At 43.5% G+C, this 18,713-nt stretch overlaps 1 protein-coding gene across 1 annotated transcript; it reads left to right on the top strand.

Annotated features, from left to right (window-relative positions):
- Positions 1–2,515: 2,515 nt before the first annotated feature.
- On the top strand, positions 2,516–10,280 carry ODF1 (outer dense fiber of sperm tails 1). The gene is made up of 2 exons (XM_084847999.1): positions 2,516–2,811; positions 9,965–10,280. Exons 1-2 carry the CDS (start codon positions 2,516–2,518, stop codon positions 10,278–10,280), a joined length of 612 nt encoding a protein of 203 aa, XP_084704125.1.
- Positions 10,281–18,713: the final 8,433 nt, after the last annotated feature.

Here is an 18,713-nt window from a genome sequence, read left to right as displayed (position 1 = left end):
CCAAATAGCAAAAGTTCTATGTTAAAATAATGGCAAAAGAAATTATTTTTTGTGACAACAATCAGATTGGCATAAGAAAGAATATATTCAAAGTTGCAATGGTTTAGCTTGATGCAAAATAGTTTTTTTCATCCCTAGTTGTTAGACCAGCCTTGCTATAGGGCAGATGGGGCAAACACTCTGGGCTCTTCAAGCCACCCTCCTATGAGATATTTGAAGGCCCCATGTGGCTGTTGAGAAAGGGAAGGCCCATGCGCCAACCAAACAGGAAGTGATCTATTGACAGCTCACTGTCAATTATGATGCTCAAATACCACTAATGTAGAAGTTCATGTAGAAACAAATAAGGAACTGGGGGTGTACCCCACAATACATTTTGGGCTACCCCAATTCAGACATTTCCCCAACAGTGTCCTCTGTAAGATGGCATAAAATCACATCTGGCAAGTGTGTATTTGGGGTGCAAGAGACACTCAAGCATTTGAGGTGGCCCAAAGCATATTGTGGGGTGTGGGAAAGATTCCAAGGTCCCCATCTCTCTTCATCAGGCAAGATGATAGAAAAAATGGGGAGGGGGGAGGCTGGCAATGTTGAGGTGATGGAGTTTGTGTGGTCAGATTCTTAAGATGGAGTGAAGGAAGGCTTAAATGGTTTATGGTGCAATCCTATGCATGCTTAGACAGAAAAAAAATTCCTACAATTCCCAGCATTCCCCAGCCAGCCATGCTGGCTGGGGAATGCTGGACACTGTAGAACTTTTTTCTGTCTAAACATGGATAGGATTGTGCATTTAGGTTCTACTACTTGTCATGTAGGTGTCAGCTTATACTAGGGCTTGGGACACACACAGACATGTAACGGCTGACCCCCACTGCCATTTTTGAAACCAAAACCCACTTGGATTTCTCTTTAACCTTAGATGAAACACACAGGTTCCTTGGTAGGCAGAGAACAAAAGTAAAGAATAATGTAGCAGTTCTTATATTAGCAAAGCTGGAAATTAATTTGGGGTGGTACATTTGGTTAAAAAAAAGCCAATTGAAGCCAAATTAAGTGGTGGGACCTAGTGGTTGGAGGAAATGTAACCCCCAAAGATTAAAGTCCCATCTTCAGGTGGTAGACATTCATCTTCCTCTAGTTGTAGAATTGTATTAAGATGCTATCAATATTTAACCCAATAATATACGACAATAACAAATGTAACAAATTTGGAGGATTAGCAGAACAGTACGTTAAAGTCAACAAAGGGGGAGATTCACCCCAAGCAGCAGCAATTATTTATTTATCTATTTATTCATTCATTACATTTCTATTTATTCATTCATTACATTTCTATTCCGCACATAGAGCTGGAGCTCTCAAGGAGCAGGAGTCCAGATGTCAGTATCGAAAATGTTGCTCCCTGCTCTGACTGCTGCTCAAATTGCCTCCAGCTGCCCTTTGCTGCCACCTACTACCTGGTAGGGGAAGAATGAGGCAGTTCCTGTAGCAACTACCAGCTGCTTAAGCCCCCTCCTTTTGCTTAGGGAAGGCTTCTCCGTAAGGGTCGCCATGGACACAAAAGTGTTTAATACGCCATTGGGACCCATGTCACACCAGCCCTAAATGAACTGCATTGGTTCCAGGTGCAATTCAAGGCAGCACGTTTGGCTTTTAAAACCCTGTATGTCTGAAGAAGTGCCTCTTTTCATGTAGGAATCACCTCAAATATATAACCTTCCCTGCATTAAGGTCTTCCGAGGAGGATTTCCCGCCCCCAGGAGGTTTTGCCCAAGATACAGTGTTTGATGGCTGGACCTAGAGTAGCTTTTCCCAACCTGGTGTCGTCCACATGTGCTGGACTACAACTCCCATCATTCCAAGGTCATGCTTCCTGAGTAGAATGTTGAGGTTTCAATCTAATAATTGGCTCCAAATGGTAATTTATTGACCCTGTGTTTGTCCCTTTATTTGAATGGCATCTCAAGATAATGCACTTTGCTTCCTGCCTTAAATATTTACGTTTCTTTGTTTAGATGATGTCTTTGTTTAACTGTTGGATAACTCTGAAATATTTCACCCAAATCAGTATTTGGTTCCCAACCCAGCACCTTTAAAACACCCACATTGTCCTCGTGCCCTGCTAAGAGGACACAGTAAACTATACACAGATAAATTGTCAGTGACTAATGTTGGTAGCTACTGGCTTTTAACAAAAACCACAAACTTGGAACTTTAGGACTTCTTTGTATATGAAATAGTGGCCTTGATACTTCATCAGGGTAGGGGGGGTTATTTTGTATTTAGTAGCTCTCTGGCCTATAGCCACTGTTTACCGTTCCCATGGAAATTGCAACATTGTGACAGGTTTACAGAGCAATGATGTCATAAACAGCATGCTGGAATACAGCTAAAACACCAGCAGCTTGCTCAATGCAAACTTCTGGCCAGGCCTTGCCAGACCAATTTTTTTCCCTGACGAGTGCCCTTTTTTCAAAGGCTGTACTCGTAAGCTAATATGGTTTAATGCCTTCCGATGGCAACCCTCTGTCACGCTTTGGAAGCTGTGAGGCGAGATTTAAGACGAACTGATAGGGAAATAAAGAGGCGCTTAAAGCTGATGGACATGCATTGCTGCCATAGGTACTGCGGTCTGCACACCCATTGCCTCTGTGACATAAGCCTCCATCCACATTGCTGCTGTCTTATGCACCCATATCCGCATTGCCTATGTGACATACTGTGCTGCCGACCCTGTCGAACCCCCTGCCTCACGTTTTTGGAGCGGAAAGCAATTAGAGCCAAAATAGAAGCTGAGCAAGAACTGGCCAGGTAAACGTGTGTTCCGATTTGTCATTGCATCATTAATAACTTGTGTCAATAAGCTGCTAAAATAGATGGTGGGCTGCAGGTTACCTATCCCTGCTTTAGCAGCTTTTCACCCATAGCCAGGTTGCCTTTTCCTCCACAAGTTTCCTCCTTGGGGAAACCCTCTCGCTCATCTTTGTCTAGACCTCTCAGGACCCCCACAAATATCACACTGGGGCCTGATCAAAAACTGGGGGAGTTGGATGGGAATTAACAGCAGGCATGGGAAGCTCTAAGGAGTCACAAGGAAATTAATTGGTTTGATTTGGCCGGCATGCCTGCAGTTTTCCAGTGTGCCCTTTAGCTCACTCAACAATATGTGCTTGTAGAATAAATTGCGGCACCAGTGCAATATGCTATTCTGACTTGCTGGTTTTCAAACTTTCCACCCCTCAGGGAACTACTCCCAAATCCAATTCAGAGCCAAGGAATCCCTGTGTATTAGCCACTTAGTTCAAGTGGGATAACAGCCAGATCTGCTGTCACTTCTCACAATTTCACGAACTGGGGGTGTATGCCTCAGGCAATGTTTAACTGGAGATGTGAAGGCCCAGGAGGGAAAGCGGGGGTCCTGTTTTTCTTTTTCCAAGTTTTTACATCTCCGCATTAAACATGTGCTTTGGCTTTACGTGCATCTTTTTTTAGCTATAAATATAAGTCACTGGAGCCCCCAGTTCAGACTGTGGTCCCCAGGGAGAGGGTAATAACCCTTTCCTCCTATGCTATGATCCTAATGGAAATTCCTCACCTTCCCCTACAGCTGTATTTGGCACAGGAGGGAATAGTAGTGTCAATGGGAGCTTCCCTTACATACCAAATAACAGCTTGGGGGGTGGGGGTGTTAATCAATACCATAGTATGGGAAGAAAGTGTTAAATCACACATTCCACAGATCCTAATTGGGTGGCCCAGCAACTGCTTTTTTATCATTTAAAAAAAGATACATGCAACACCAAACTACATGTTTAATGTCACATCTAGTTTGGCCCTGAAGGTGTGCCTCAGATAGGGCAACTAGTAACACATGGCCCCATAAAGAGGAAATGCATCATCCCAAAAGAGGACACATTTGCATAAACTGTGCATATGTTGATTTATATAAAGAGATGCTAGTTTACTATGTATGTATGTATGCATTTATTTATTTGGAAATGCAATACAACTCACCATAGTGGGGAGGAGAGTGACTAAGGGTGCAATTCTATGCATGTTTAGGTAGAAAAAGCCCTACAATTCCCAGCATGGCTGGCTGGGGAATGCTGGGACTTGTCAGACTTTTTTCTGTCTCAGCATACATATGATTGCACCCTGTTACTGTTTATTCGCTCAGTCGCTTCCGACTCTTCGTGACTTCATGGACCAGCCCATGCCAGAGCTTCCTGTTGGCCATTGCCACCCCCAGCTCCCCCAAGGTCGAGCCCATCACCTCCAGAATATCATCCATCCACCTTGCCCTTGGTCGGCCCCTCTTCCTTTTGCCTTCCACTTTCCCTAGCATCAGCATCTTCTTCAGAGTATCCTGTTTTCTCATTATGTGGCCAAAGTACTTCAGTTTTGCCTTTAATATCATTCCCTGAAGTGAGCAGTCTGGCTTTATTTCCTGGAGTATGGACTGGTTTGATCTTCTTGCAGTCCAAGGCACTCTAGGTGACCTGTATTCCTGCTTAGCCTGCTGTCCAAATGCTAACTGTTAATGGGTAACTTCAAGGCCCCTGTGGTCCCTTCTCAGGGTTCTTTGTCTTTAAATTGGACTTCAACTGGACAGCCCTTCGAACATCGGACCACCTGAAATAGAGAGCTGTCCTCTGTAAATAGGAAATGTGGAACCCTAGTTAGAGCATGTCCAAAGCATGGCACACGGCTGCAAGGGGAAGGGGAAGATGGGTAATGGCAGACAAAACTATATTTCAGACTGCTTGACTGTTCTTACAAATCTTGTCATTGTGGAATCCTGGATATGCTTCCAAGAAACCCTGGGTCTCCTAGGAAGACATTATGAAAATCACTTTTTCTGATTATATATTCGTATTTAAATATTATTATCACAGGTGTTTCATGTTCAATGCGTACCTTTCCATGGTGACTGTTTAACAGATAGAATCATAGAATAGTAGGGTTGGAAGGGGCCTACTAGGCCATCGAGTCCAACCCCCTGCTCAATGCAGGAATCCAAGTCAGAGCATCCCTGACAGATGGCTGTCCAGCCTTGTCTTGAATGCCTCCAGTGTGGGAGAGCCCACCACCTCCCTAGGTCATTGGTTCCATTATCGTATTACTCTAACAGTCAGGACGTTTTTCCTGATGTTCAGCCAGAATCTGGCTTCCTGTAACTTGAGCCCATTATTCTGTGTCCTGCACTCTGGGATGATCAAGAAGAGATCCTGGCCTTCCTCTCTGTGACAACCTTTGAAGTACTTGAAGAGCGCTATCATATCTCCCCTCAGTCTTCTCAAGGCTAAACATGCCCAGTTCTTTCAGTCTCTCTTCATAGGGCTTTGTTTCCAGTCCCCTGATCATCTTTGTTGCCCTCCTCTGAACCCTCTCCAGTTTGACTGCATCCTTCTTAAAGTGTGGTGCCCAGAACTGGACACAGTACTCCAGATGAGGCCTAACCAGTGCTGAGTAGAGGGGAACTAGTACTTCGCGTGATTTGGAAGCTATGCTTCTATTAATGCAGCCCAAAAGAGCATTTGCCTTTTTTGCAGCCACATCACATTGTTGGCTCATATTCAGCTTGTGATCGACAACAATTCCAAGATCCTTCTCGCTTGTAGTGTTGTTGAGCCACGTATCCCCGATCTTGTACCTGTGCAGAATAAATACTCCACACATTCTCCATCAGTTGCTAGTTTTACAAGATTTCTGACTAGTACCAGGAAAAACTCTCCAAGCTTATCTATTGGAAGACTACAAAGCACCTTTCTTGTTCTGGTTCCAGAAGTAACCACTTTACCACTATGTACTGTGTTTTCAAAAAAAAATTGTGTTAAGCAGATAATTCTGTGGGGAAGTACTAATTTGCAGTGGTATCAAAGGACAACTTCTAGGAAGTAAACTCCATTGAACTCAGTGGGGCTTACTTCTGGGTAAACATGCATAGGATAAGGCCGTACACATGCAAGGTATGCTTTCCAGGTGGCAGGAAATGTAGATTTTTATTTACTTTATTAAAATATTTTTGACACTATATCAAAAGATCTCAGGGCAGGATATAATCAGTAAAAAGAATTTGACAAAATAATACAATAAGTGCAGTGGTGAACACCTCTTTACAGCAAACTGTGATTCTGTCTTGCCTAAAAGAGTTGGTGGTGAGACTTTTGTTTAATAATTAAAAAAAAAGAAAGAAACTCCCTGCATATTAAATAATTTCCGGCTGGTCTCCAGTATTCCATTCTTCATCAAAGTGCTGGGACATTTGGTAGCTTCTCAGCTCCAGGGATTTATGGATGAGGCAGATTATCTAGATCCATTTCAATCTGCCTTCAGGCCTGGTTATGGGACAGAGACTGCTGTGGTCTCCTTGGTGGACAATCTGTGCCAGGAACTGGACGGGGGGGTGTCTTCCTGTTGGTTCTCCTGGACCTATTAGCAGCTTTTGATATCATCAGCCATGGTGTCTGTCTCTGATGGGACTGGGAGGCACTATAATTCAGTGGCTCCAGTTCTTCTCGGTGGGGCACTTTCAGAAGGTGGTGCTGGAGGATTCCTGTTCGACAACATGACCTGTGATGTCCCTCAGGGTTCCATCTTATCCCGCATGCTATTTAGCATATACATGAAATCTCTGGGAGATATTGTCCAGAATTTTGGGGTTCAGTGTCATCAGTATGCTGATGACACTCAACTCTATCTCTCCTTTCCATCTAAATCTAAGGAAGCTGTTTTAGTTCTAACGTGGTGTCTGACTGCATGAGGGCAAACAAATCGAGGCTTCAGCCAGACATGACACAGGTGCTCCTGGTTAGTCAAAAGGCAGATCAGGGAATAGGGATTCAACCTGTGCTGGCTGGGGCTACACTCCCCCTGAAGTAGTCCCAGACTCTGCCTTGAACTTAAATGCTCAGGTTTCGGCAATGGCCAGGAGTGCATTTGCGCAGCTGAGACTAGCGCAGCTGAGGCTAGTGCACCAACTGTGCCCATTCCTAGAAATGTTTGATCTGCCCATGGTCGCACATGCCTTAGTTACATCCCATTTGGACTGCTGTAATACACTCTGTGGGGCTGCTTCTGTAAACTGTTCAGAAACATCATCTGGTTCAGAATGCTGCAGCCAGACTGTTGACCTTAGTCAGTTATAGGAAGCATGCGACTCCCTTGTTACAACAGCTTCATTGGCAACTGATTTGTTTCCAGGTACAATTCAAAGTGGTGGTTATGACATAGAAAGCCCCATATGGCTTCAGGCAAGGCTACCTGAAAGACCACCTTCTCCCCTATGAGCCTATCTGGGTTCTAAGATCTTTGGGGGAGGCCCTTCTCTCGTTGCTGCTGCCATCAGAAACACATTTGGTGGGGACACAGGAGAGCGCTTCTTGGTGGCTGCTCCCAGTTTGTGGAACTCACTGCCAACAGAGACTAGGCTGGCTCCTTCTCTTCTGCCAGCAAACAAGCACATTTTTATTCAAGAAGGCCTTTAGAACGTAAGCAGGTCTGTTGGGTTGAGTGCTGTTTTTATTCTGTTGTTGTTGTGTTTTCATCGTCCTTTTAATGTATTTGTTTTATTATTTTAATGCACTTTTTATTTATCATTTTAAGCTGCTAGTGTGTCAATTTTCTTGTTAGAAAGGTGGGGTACAAATCAAATAAATAAATAAATCACAGAAGAAGAAAAAACACAATTCAATATAAAATCAGCAATGGTAAGTCAAACCAAGCTATGGTCACTGCCTGAGACCCAAACGCTTGGGTTTAGAGCCAGGTCTTCATTTAGTACCAATGTGAAACCAATGCCAATGCTCGCCAAGCCGGGGGGGGGGGGGTTGCAGGAGAACATTCCATAATCGTGAGATGAGAAGACCCAGAGAGAAGGGTCCCCTTGACAGATCTTAAAACTTGGGCAAGCATATACAGCAAGAGGCACTCCCTTAATTTCTGAAATAAGGTTTCCAAAATTCCTCAGTGTGCCAGTCACAAGATTTTATAGTGTTTCGCTTAATGTAAAACAACACACACACGCCTTCTTAGTCCTCTCTTCTTCTTCTCCAGTGGTTCCCAACCTTGGGTCCCCAGATTATGTTTGATTACCACTCCCATTACCCCTGCTGGCATGGCCAATCATCAGGGATTATGAGAGCTGTAGTCTGTCTGGCAACATCTGTGGACCCAAAGTTGGGAACCACAGTTCTATATCAGTACAAGTTTAAGGAGCTGGTACTGGAGAGAGAAAAAGAAAGGAGCTAGGGATAGGTTTTCCAACTCTTCAAACTTCGGTCCTTCATTGGGTGCTTCTGCTAAGGTACAGCAGGTGGCTTTAGAGAAAAGGGCCCACATGCCAGTTATGGAATGCTCTCCCTAGCGAGACTTGCTTGGTGCCTATCTTGATATAATTTCTGTGCCAGACAACTTTTTTTATTTCCCCAGGTTTTTTAATCCTTCGTACATTGCTTTTGCGCTACTTGGTGTTGTTATTGGGTTGGATCCAATGCTGGTCATCCCCTAATGGCACAGAAACCAGAAACCACTAGCAGAATGGATTTCCCCTCCCCCCAAATCTGCTTTGGAGGGTTGGGGGACCCTCCATAGCAGATCTGGGGCACATGCAGGGAGGGGGATGCTACAGGGGGAGAAGGAAGAAAGTCCTGTTGTGCCAGGGGAAGCCCCGTTGTTCCAGCCGAGGTCTGTGCACACAATGTTGGATCCAATCCTATATTAATTCCACAGACGGTTTTGTGTGTGTGTTTACTGCCTTTATGTTTTACCGCACAATCCTATGTATATTAATTCAGAAGCAAGTCCCATTAAACTCAGTGGCATTTACTCCCAGTTAAGCATGTATAGGACTGTAGCCCTAATATTCTTGTTCCACTGTTTTTGCTTTAACTTGTTTTTATCATTATTTGGAAGACACATTCTCCCATTTGAGCCTGGCCAGGTTTTAAGATCCTCAGGAGAGGCCCTTCTCTCAGTCCCGCCACTATCGGGTGCAAATTTCACAGGAATGGGAGAGAGGGCCTCCTTGGTTGCTGATCCCAGGCCCTGGAACCCCCTGCGAGGGAGGGCAGACTAGCTCTATCTCTGTTGTCTTTCCACAAGCAGGTGGGTACATTTTTATTCAGACAAGCTTTTGACATCTAACCTGGTTTGCTGTTGAAGTACATTTTAACTGGTGGATGCTGTTATTTCTTTCTCATTGTGTTTTTATTTGACAGTTGTAATGTTTTAATTATCACTTAGTTATCTGGGGTAAAATCCAATGTAAATCCTACGTAGAGTAGATCCATTGAAATGAATGGGACTTCAGTTACTTATGTTGGATTTTATCCTTCATCTGTATTTTATTGTTAGCGGCCTTGAGTGGAAAGGTGGCATATAAATTAAATAAGGTTGCAATCCTAAACGCACTGACTAGGGAACAAGCCTCACTGAACATTATGGGACTTAATTCTGAGTAAACCTGCATAGGATTGTGCTTTGAATGAATGAATCCACCTTCACAACTTAGCACTGAAACATGCCACTTTATAATCAGATCTACCCATCCCTATTCAGTTCTGTATATGGAATTCTGACTGTTTGAACTGAAATCTTGTAGATGTAGTTTGCATGTAATTAAACAACCCAGGAATTGGTATGGCCATGTGGGAGCAGGTGAGCACTCTGCCTCCTGCCCAACTGCCACTTTGCTTTGAATCGTTTTTTAGGGTTAAATAACCCAGAGCTTTAACCCAACAACAAACCATGAGTTAAAACTCTGGGTTGTTTAACCCTAAGCAACCAGAGTGCCAGGTTTGCACATCACAACATCAACCCAGAAAGCGGAAACAGACAGGAGCCAGCTCGCTCGCTTGCTCGTGCATTCTCACAAACAACCCACGGTTTATTAACCATGGGTTGTTTGATCGTGCAAACCAGCCTGTTCTGTTATCCTCTTCTGTGTCTTTTTTTTTAATTGCAGGATTCGAAGAAGGGTTACTAAGATGCTGACAACATGTAGTCGCCCAAAGCTTTTAGCTTTAATGGACGTTAAGGGTTTTGACCCAGAAGACATTACGGTGAAAGTGCAAGATGGGAAGGTTAAAGTTTCCGCAGAACATGAAGAAGAATTCAAGACTTGTAGAGGGAAGGAGTACAACTATTCCACTGTCACCAAGGAGATCTGTCTCCCACCGGGGGTGTCTGACAATGAAGTAACTTACACCATAGGACCCACTAGTCTGGTGAGGATAGAATCACCAGGCTCTGTGCCTCCTTGCCTCCTTAGTCTCCTTTGAAGACACTGGATGATTGGCGCTGGTAGCTGATCTGCATAAGGATGTCACACCCGTAGATGCTCTGGGGAATTCTTGTTTTTTTCAACATCGCCCTTTAACTATGTGTTAGCAACCAAGTTGACCTTCTTGCAACAATGACAATGCTGCACATCTGCTGGTTTAACTGCACATTTCATTCATTTATTTATTTACAGTCTTTTTATCCTGCTCCTCAGCCAAAAAGGCTCCTGGAGTGGCTTACATATAATCAGTAACATAAGACAGTCCCTTCCCACAGGCTTATGATCTAACAAAACACGGCACACAAGGAAAAAAGAATGGAAGCGGAAGAGGTGGGGGGGGGGAAATTAAGTATTTTTGCAGGACTGGCAGAATAGCCCCACTTCGTCCTCTCATCTCCCTTAGTACAGCCTGCTAGAATAACTGCTGGTAGTGACAGTGGAGGGAGGAGGAACCTTAAAAACGTGCTTGTTGTACTTTTTCTGCTTAGTTGGCAGTTGCAATCAGAGGGGAAGTGTTCTTATTTATTCTTAGCTACGAGGCAAAAAATGTAGAGGAGAGGCCATAGCTCAGTAGTAGAGGATGTGCTTTAGCGTCTCCAGTTAAAAAGGGATCAGGTAGAAAGGGGTGGGAAAGACTCCGCACGTGAAGGCAGCTTCCTTTACTATTGTCCTTTACCATTTCAGCTGCAGCTAATAAAAACAGGACAGTCCCTTTGCAGAACTACTTACAATGAAGAAGTAGTGTAGGCGGGGGGTGGGGGGTAGAGACACAACCTATTCTTGAATTACAGGGGTTCTGGAATGACCCAGCCTGGCTACCTTTTGTGGTGGCTCTTTTAGCTATGGTTTGAAAAGGATCCATGGGGGCACAATTTCTCTTTAGGTATATGGCTGCCTGCCTGCCCCTTTCACCCCATGCAGATTTGGGCCCAGGGAGGTGGCTGCTTCAGGCAGCAGATGCTGGGGGGCGGGGAGAAATGGCAAGGGCTTGGATGTTGGAGGGCAGAGCTGTGCATGCCATACAGCATGGCTTGTCACCTTTAGATGTCGTGGAAGTCTCTGTCCCATTGGTGGGATTGAAGTAAGATTCAACTGTAGGGTGGCCGCTTAAGCGTTGCCAAAAAAGAGGACTCCAATTTGCATAACGTGTGTGTGTGTGTGTGTAAATGCAAATTTAGAAATAATATAATTTCAACAGAAATAAAATACATTTCACCATAGTGGGAAGACTGTCCCAGTACTAGTTGTTGCTAGGCAATTTAAAGGCCCCTTTTCTCCCTTCTTACAGTTCTTTAAACCAGACTTGCTCTTCAAAGAGAGGGCTGTCCTCTGTACAGTAACTCTATTTGGCTTCCCTGTAGGGGTGGGGGCTGCCATTTTGTCCTTGGCCTCAGGCAGCAATATGTCTTGGGCCAGCCCTGACCTCAGGCACTTTGGTGTGATTCTCCGTCTTGTCTATCAGAGCCTGTGATAATCCGCAAGAGTCCATGCTTACTGATAGCTGTATGAAAAGTAGACCTGGGTCTTCTCCTGCCTTCAGCAAAACAGAAAGATATTTACTATGTCTAGGCCCTAACCCAGCTGAAGTGCAGGCTTGCCAATAATAGTATGTTAATACTAGCAGGAACACACAGTCACTTTAGAGCAAGGTTGGGCAACTTCTGATGGCCCAGACCAGGACCATTTTTGCCCCCTGGACAGACACCCCACAAGGCCACCCTCCATGGGACACCCCACACTCCACAAGACACCGGAGCTGGGGGGTGGCATTTTGCTTTGGTTTGGTAGCTTCTAAATTTGACCTTTATAGCGCTCTGTCGCTGCTCTGGAGTGCTAAAAGGGTTGGATTTAGCTTCAGAAGAAGCTAAATTTGATTATTTTAGTGCTTTGTAATACTACTGCTGCCATTTCTTTGTTTTTAAAACCCTGATTTTTTTTACCAGTACTGAATTGGGGGGGGGCCTGCATGTTGCCCTCCCCTATTTTAGGGTTTTGAAATTAAAAATGAGTTTAAAATATCTGCACAAGATATGTACATGGCAGCATCATTGTCTAATACAGCATTAAATGGTGTATGACAAAGACTCCATATTACAAGCAAGATTCACCACAAGGGCACCTCAGTGCACCAGTTAGGAATTTCCCAGCTTAAGGTACTGGTTGATTCTGGCAGTTGCTTTGCCTTAGTCTGGCCTTCCCCAGCCTGGTGTGTTGGACTATATGTGTTGGACTGTTAACTCCCACAGTCCTCAGCCAGCATGGCCAATGGCTTGTTCATATATTTTGGAAAGTATTTATAGTATTTCTTGGTATCTAAAGTGTACAGTACTTTGTCCTATTACTGTGAACATGAGTCCAGAACATAAAGGGAAAATAATGTAGAAGTTACCACATTACTATAAAATCAATGTCTCTGCTTATTGCTGATATTTGTTCAGCCTCTGAGGGCTGCTTCATACATGATGAGTTATATAAATGAAAGTGATATCCATGTGGGAAATCGTACATACACAGCCACATATATTTGTGTTACTACTACGGTGACCACTTACTTACACACTGCCAAAAAAGAGGACGAGTATCACTGGAAAAACGGGCACCATTTGCATAACATCTGACTTTAAACCAGACTCGGACTGGGCAGTCTATTGAATAAAGGACTGTCCTCTGTAAAGTAGGACACCTAACCACCCTATGGTGATAGGAAGCCTTGATTAGTAGTCAGTTTCCTTGGGATATACATGTGACAAAATAGAGGTGTGCAGGGTTTTCATTGATGGAAATAATATCTGTGAAGGAAATAAATCAAGCATCCTTAGATGCATCCAGGAACCATTCCTACGAAAGATATTCCCCTTGCATGAAAAGCAGCACAGTTTAAATATTCCAGGCCTTTAAAAAAATCAGTAAATTGTTTATGTGTGTTTAAGTCTGTTTCCTGCTATTTCAAGGATTGATGCAAAGATCTTAATTAGCTGAAGTTTGCCTCAGGGGAACAATAAGCACATAATCCTTGATGATTTCTCACAATTTTCATTTTTCACTTTATTTATGAAATTTAATATCCTGCCTTTCCACTGAATATAGTGCTCAAGGCACCTAACCATTAAAATACAGATAAAATAGAAAATTATAATTAAAACAAAAGCACATCAATGAATGCACATAACTTCAATAAGAAAGAAAGAAACATCACCCACCAGATTAAAATTTGATTCAGCCTTATTCTACTTGGGATGGGGGGATGGGGACTTGACACATATAAGTCATAGAGTGCAAAATGGATGAAATATTTTCTTCTTTACAGACACTGATTATCATGGGCCCCCTGGTTCAACTGCAGGTCCTTCCCCCACACACACACACACCGCACCCCCCACCCAGAGGTGGACAGATTCTCTGTTATCTGCCGGTAGCTCCCTCTGCTGAAAAATGTGCTGTTTGCTGAGAAACGTTCTTGTCTTGCCTGTTCAAGTCATTGCAGATTTTCTATGTTTAACTAAAGGAAAAAGAAGCACTGAAAGAAAACCTGATCATTTTACCACTAGGTGGCATATATTTGTATGAATTAAGCACCACTGTATCTATGTATATTCTGGCAGGTGAAATTTCACAGACTAAAATAAAATGGCCTGAAGCAACCCTTGCTCTGTTCCCATATTAGGAGAATGTTGGCAGTCGATATTGCTTTTCTCTAAGTGGCCCAGATACCCCTGAAACATAAACCCAGTAAAAGCTGCTGTCCACCTCCCTACTTATCCCATGTGCTAGATCCACAACAGTAGTAATAAGATTCCCCCCAGCTTTCATTCATTTACATACACAGGTAGCAACTGATTTGGCTTCAGATACCACAGTGACATTATTTGATCTTCCATAATCCTATATACAAATAGCATGGATCCTTATGTAGCCAAAACAGCACCATCTACGTACAAGAGAGAGAGATCTACAGGTGGGGCAACCCCAAGGTTAGCAGAAGTACAGTAAACATAAAAGAAAAATATAAACTGAAAAGGGGGGGACCCAAAAACAACCTAGTGAGAGCTGAGCATGATCAGTGACCATGGGATGTTGATTATTAGAGGAGGAGGAGGAGAGAAAACTGGGGGGAGGGAGAATGCAATAGAGTAAGCTAGAAAACAGTATGGCTAGCAGGAAACCTAAACAGGAACATTCCAAACTGCAATATTTTTTGCAGGTCCCATTTGTATTATTTCTAGTTCTAGACTCGGAGCCCTCTCTCTAGCAGGCCTGTTCCTACAAGTCTGTTAGGTTTCTCCATAGTCTCTGTAAATCTTGTGCAACTGTTGCCCTTAATAACCCTACCATGTGTTCATTTTAGCCCTTCAATCAAATCATGCCCCCACAGGCCCACCCCAGACTTCTCAGCAACCTGTCCGCTGAAACACTGGAACAAATTCTTCTTCCTTGGCCAGCTGTTTTGCATGCTTCTTTCTTATTGGCTATAAATATTCCTCAGGTAGCTTGGCAATGGCACACAAACCCATATAAAAGAATGCCCTCTTCAACCCTGCACTCTCGCTGAAAGGTTCCAAGAATTTAAAGATGAACTAGATCTCATATCATAAACATGTAAAATCGCAATTTATTCTACAATTGTGGTAGCAACTAGAATCACACATGGCGCCTGCCTACTCGCCTGAGTAGACCTCGCTTATGGAAGTGGCTTATTCAAAAATATGGGATCTTTGCAGAAGAGTTGATCCAAAATTGCCTAAAATCGCTAAGGGTGCAATCCTATGGATGTTTAGACAGAAAAAAGTCCTACAACTCCCAGCATTCCCTAGCTAGCAGAGCTGTCTAAACATCCATAGGATTGCACCCTTAAACATACTTCCAAACGCATCAACCATTTTGGATCAGAGTCTTGTCATTAATTATGGTTTTCAGCTTGTTTCATTCTGCAAAAAAAGTTATTCTACATTGTATTTAAATGAATTCTAAGTGCCCTTGTGAGCAACACTGTCTTTGATATCAGTCCCCCCCAAAATTGCTCAACCAAAGGAAGTTGTCTGTATTAGTAAGTTACAGCAGACTCAGCAGGAGAACACTTGAAGTATTATCAGGGCCTTTGTAAGAAAAGTTCAAAGTGATTATGGTCATTTAAAGATACACTCTTAGCTAGTTTCCAGTTTCATTTATGGATTTGTCTGTTTAGGAATTTCCATCTATTGCCATGCCTTTATTGGGATGGCAATGTGAGTAATTTGATGCATGGTTATTTCTCTCATAAATGGTTTGCATAGTTTAGAGACCTGGATTGTCAATTAAACAAATTGCTACATAATTTGGCAGAGGCTTTCCTTCTTTATTTATGAATATACAAACTGAGAGAAGGAAGCTGCCCCACACACAGGTAGCCAATGGTGGACTTCTTGCAGTATTGATAATCTAGTCTGCAAAACAACAGCAGGGACAGAATCACACAGATGACCAATGTTGCTTATCTTTCTCTGGCCATATGAAAATGTCTTCTTTTTCTCTCTCGGCACACACAGCTAGGCAGAACGCTGGTCTCAGGCCCATCCTGATAGGTGCCAGGAAAGCCTTATACCAGCTTTCAGCAACCCAGGGACCTCCAGAAGTATTGGACTACAACTCCCAGCATTGTCAACAGCCTGGCCAGTGGGGATGATGGGAGTTCCAGTCCAACACATCTGGAGAGTGCCCAGCTGGGGCTGCTGTACAAACTGATCCTTCCTTGCTTGGCTTGTGAATAGGAATGATGACGCTCCTGTTATTCATTTCTTATATTCCATTAAGTTTTGGGTTTTTTTAAGATAGAGCACTGCCCACAAAATACACAAAACTGGAGAATTAAAGAGATAAGAATAAATGCAATGTTTTTGCTTATAGACTCACTTATCCCATAAAGGATACGGTCAGGAACACTACTAGAGCAGGAACATTGAGTCTGAGAAAGCAGTGATCCCTAGAAGGCAGCCTTCCCCAACCTGGTGTTCTCTAGATGTGTTGGACTAAAAAGGTAAAGGTAAAGGTGTCCCCAACCAGTCGTGTCCGCCTCTAGGGTGTGGTGCTCATCTCCATTTCTAAGCTGAAGAGCCAGTGCTGTCCGAAGACGCTTCCGTGGTCATTTGGCCGGCATGACTGAACACCGAAGTGCACGGAATGCTGTTACCTTTCCTGCCGAAGCGGTACCTATTTATCTACTTGAAATTTCTTGCTTTCAAACTGCTAGGTTGGCAGGAGCTGGGACTGAAGACAGGAGCTCACTCCGTCACGCAGCACTTGGGTCTCGAACTGCTGACCTGCCGACCTTCCAGTCTGCAGTTCAGCGTCTTAACCAGAAGGCAGCCTTCCTCAACCTGGTGTTCTCTAGATGTGTTGGACTACAACTCCCATAATCCCACAGCCAGCATAGGGAGTTGTAATCCAACACATCTGGAGGACACCAGGTTGAGGAAGGCTGCTTTATACCATCTGTCCATCCCCTGCATTGTCTACTTTGGAGGCTGCTCTGCAGCATCTCTTGTAGGGAGAGATCTTTCACATCTTTCACATCCCCTTGCTGCCTGATAACTTTTTGCTGGAGATGCCGGGGATTGAAACTAGGACCTTCTGCACACAAAGCCTGCGTTTCTACCACTTTGAACACAATTTCAATTCAAGAGTATCCCCAATTCCCACCCCCTAGACACGCAGAGTGCTTTATTTTCTTTTTAAAAACCTGATAACATATAATAGCAAAAACACATTAAAATAGTTTTAAAACGTTTAAAGAAGAGAAACCGATCAACTATGTAAAGAGGGAATCCTCTGGAATCTAGACATACTGGAGAATCCTATGATTTGGGCCATTTTTAAAAGAATGAAGTGGGAGAGACAGGGTTGGGAATCTGAATGGCCCTCCACAAAAAATCACCCATCTTCTGAAACCATGATAATGAATGGGAACTCTGAAGTAGGTAGTCTCTGAGCATTAGCAGCCACTAGCTCAAGATTCCAGAAACAGGCCTTATGAATATGCCATTCAGAGCCTCAGATAAATGTTTGGGAGCGACCATTACAATGGTATGACACGACTAGCATGTTCCACTAAATGGGCATTGTGTGAGCTAACTTGGAACGCCATTAATGCTGTAAAACAGCATAGCTCGGCATGACTGCTATGTGAACAACAGCTGTCATCATCAGCTTCAGCACACAGACCATGCAGAAAGTGACTGGCACAATAAAGAACAGGGTAGAGAAAGGATAAGTTGTGTGTCGGGCCGGGGCGGGGGGATTGGGGTCAACCCACTTGTATGGCATAATATAGGAATTTCAACCACAGCTATGGCAGCATGACCCTACACATTTAATATCTGGTAATTAGTAGTAACTTCTATAATAGGATTTTAACTGAAAAACATAATAGGAGCCTGGGCTTGTCTCATTTCCCAGACGCAGGATGCAGATGTAGTTCTACAACCAAGAACATAAAAAAGCCATACTGGATCATACCAGAGAGCTATTTAGTCCCGCAATCTAGTGGCCAAACAGATTATCCAGATGTCCATGGGAAGCCCATGAGCAGGACATGAGCACAATAGCGTGCAATTTGTGTTCCCAACAACTGGTACTGAGTACCACATTGTCTCTGATACTAGGGGTAATATATATCCATCATGACTAGTAGCCATTATCCTCCATGAATTTGTCTAATCCCCTTTTAATCCCATCCAAATTGATGGCCATTACTACATCGTATGGTAGCGAAACCCATACTTTATGTGCGGTGTACTTTCTTTTATCTGTCCTGAATCTCCCACTGTTCAGCTTCATGGGATGACTCATGGTTCTAGTATTAGAAGAGAGGGAGAAACATGTCTCCCTATCCGCAGTCTCCACATCATGCATAATTTTATACACCTTTATCATGTCTCTCAAACTGCAAATCATTCCGTTGCAGCTACATGTTTTTATATGATTTAGGAACATAGGAAGGTACCATATACTGAATGAGTTCCTTGGTCCATCTCGCCCAGTATTCTCGACACTGATTGGCAGCAGCTCTCCAGGGTTTCAGGCAGGAGTTTTTCCAGCCCTAACCGGAGATACTGGGGATCGAACCTGGAACCTTCTGCATGCAAAGCAGGTGCTCTACCACTAAGCTATGGCACTTCCCTATTATATAATTATTATATCATAATATAATTAGTATTTCTGGGTGCTGTCAGCATAAGTGTTCCCATGGTTGAAAGCTACTGCTGGTATAACAACTTTTGCTACATCAACATAGATTCACCATGCCTCCATTTCTTCAGGGTTCATTAACACAGGGTGATTGAGGAGTGACCATATCCATACTCAGCAGGTGTAAATCAGGAATAGGATTGCACTATATGTCTCAGTACTGTGTCGATACTGTATTGACACTGCTCATCCTTACATTATTTTTCAGCCT

Source organism: Heloderma suspectum, chromosome 4 (genome assembly GCF_057233095.1).
Source record: "Heloderma suspectum isolate Gila_16-S chromosome 4, 16-S_ref, whole genome shotgun sequence".
Lineage (NCBI taxonomy): Eukaryota > Metazoa > Chordata > Lepidosauria > Squamata > Helodermatidae > Heloderma > Heloderma suspectum.
This window is presented reverse-complemented; position numbering and strand designations above follow the sequence as displayed.

What these genes read in the sequence shown, in the direction of transcription:
- ODF1 (XM_084847999.1), top strand. Translation starts at nt 2,516, where the DNA reads ATGGCAACCCTCTGTCACGCTTTGGAAGCTGTGAGGCGAGATTTAAGA. An exon ending in GCTGAGCAAGAACTGGCCAG is followed by an intron (nt 2,812 to 9,964) that starts GTAAACGTGTGT and finishes TTTTAATTGCAG; the next exon opens with GATTCGAAGAAGGGTTACTA.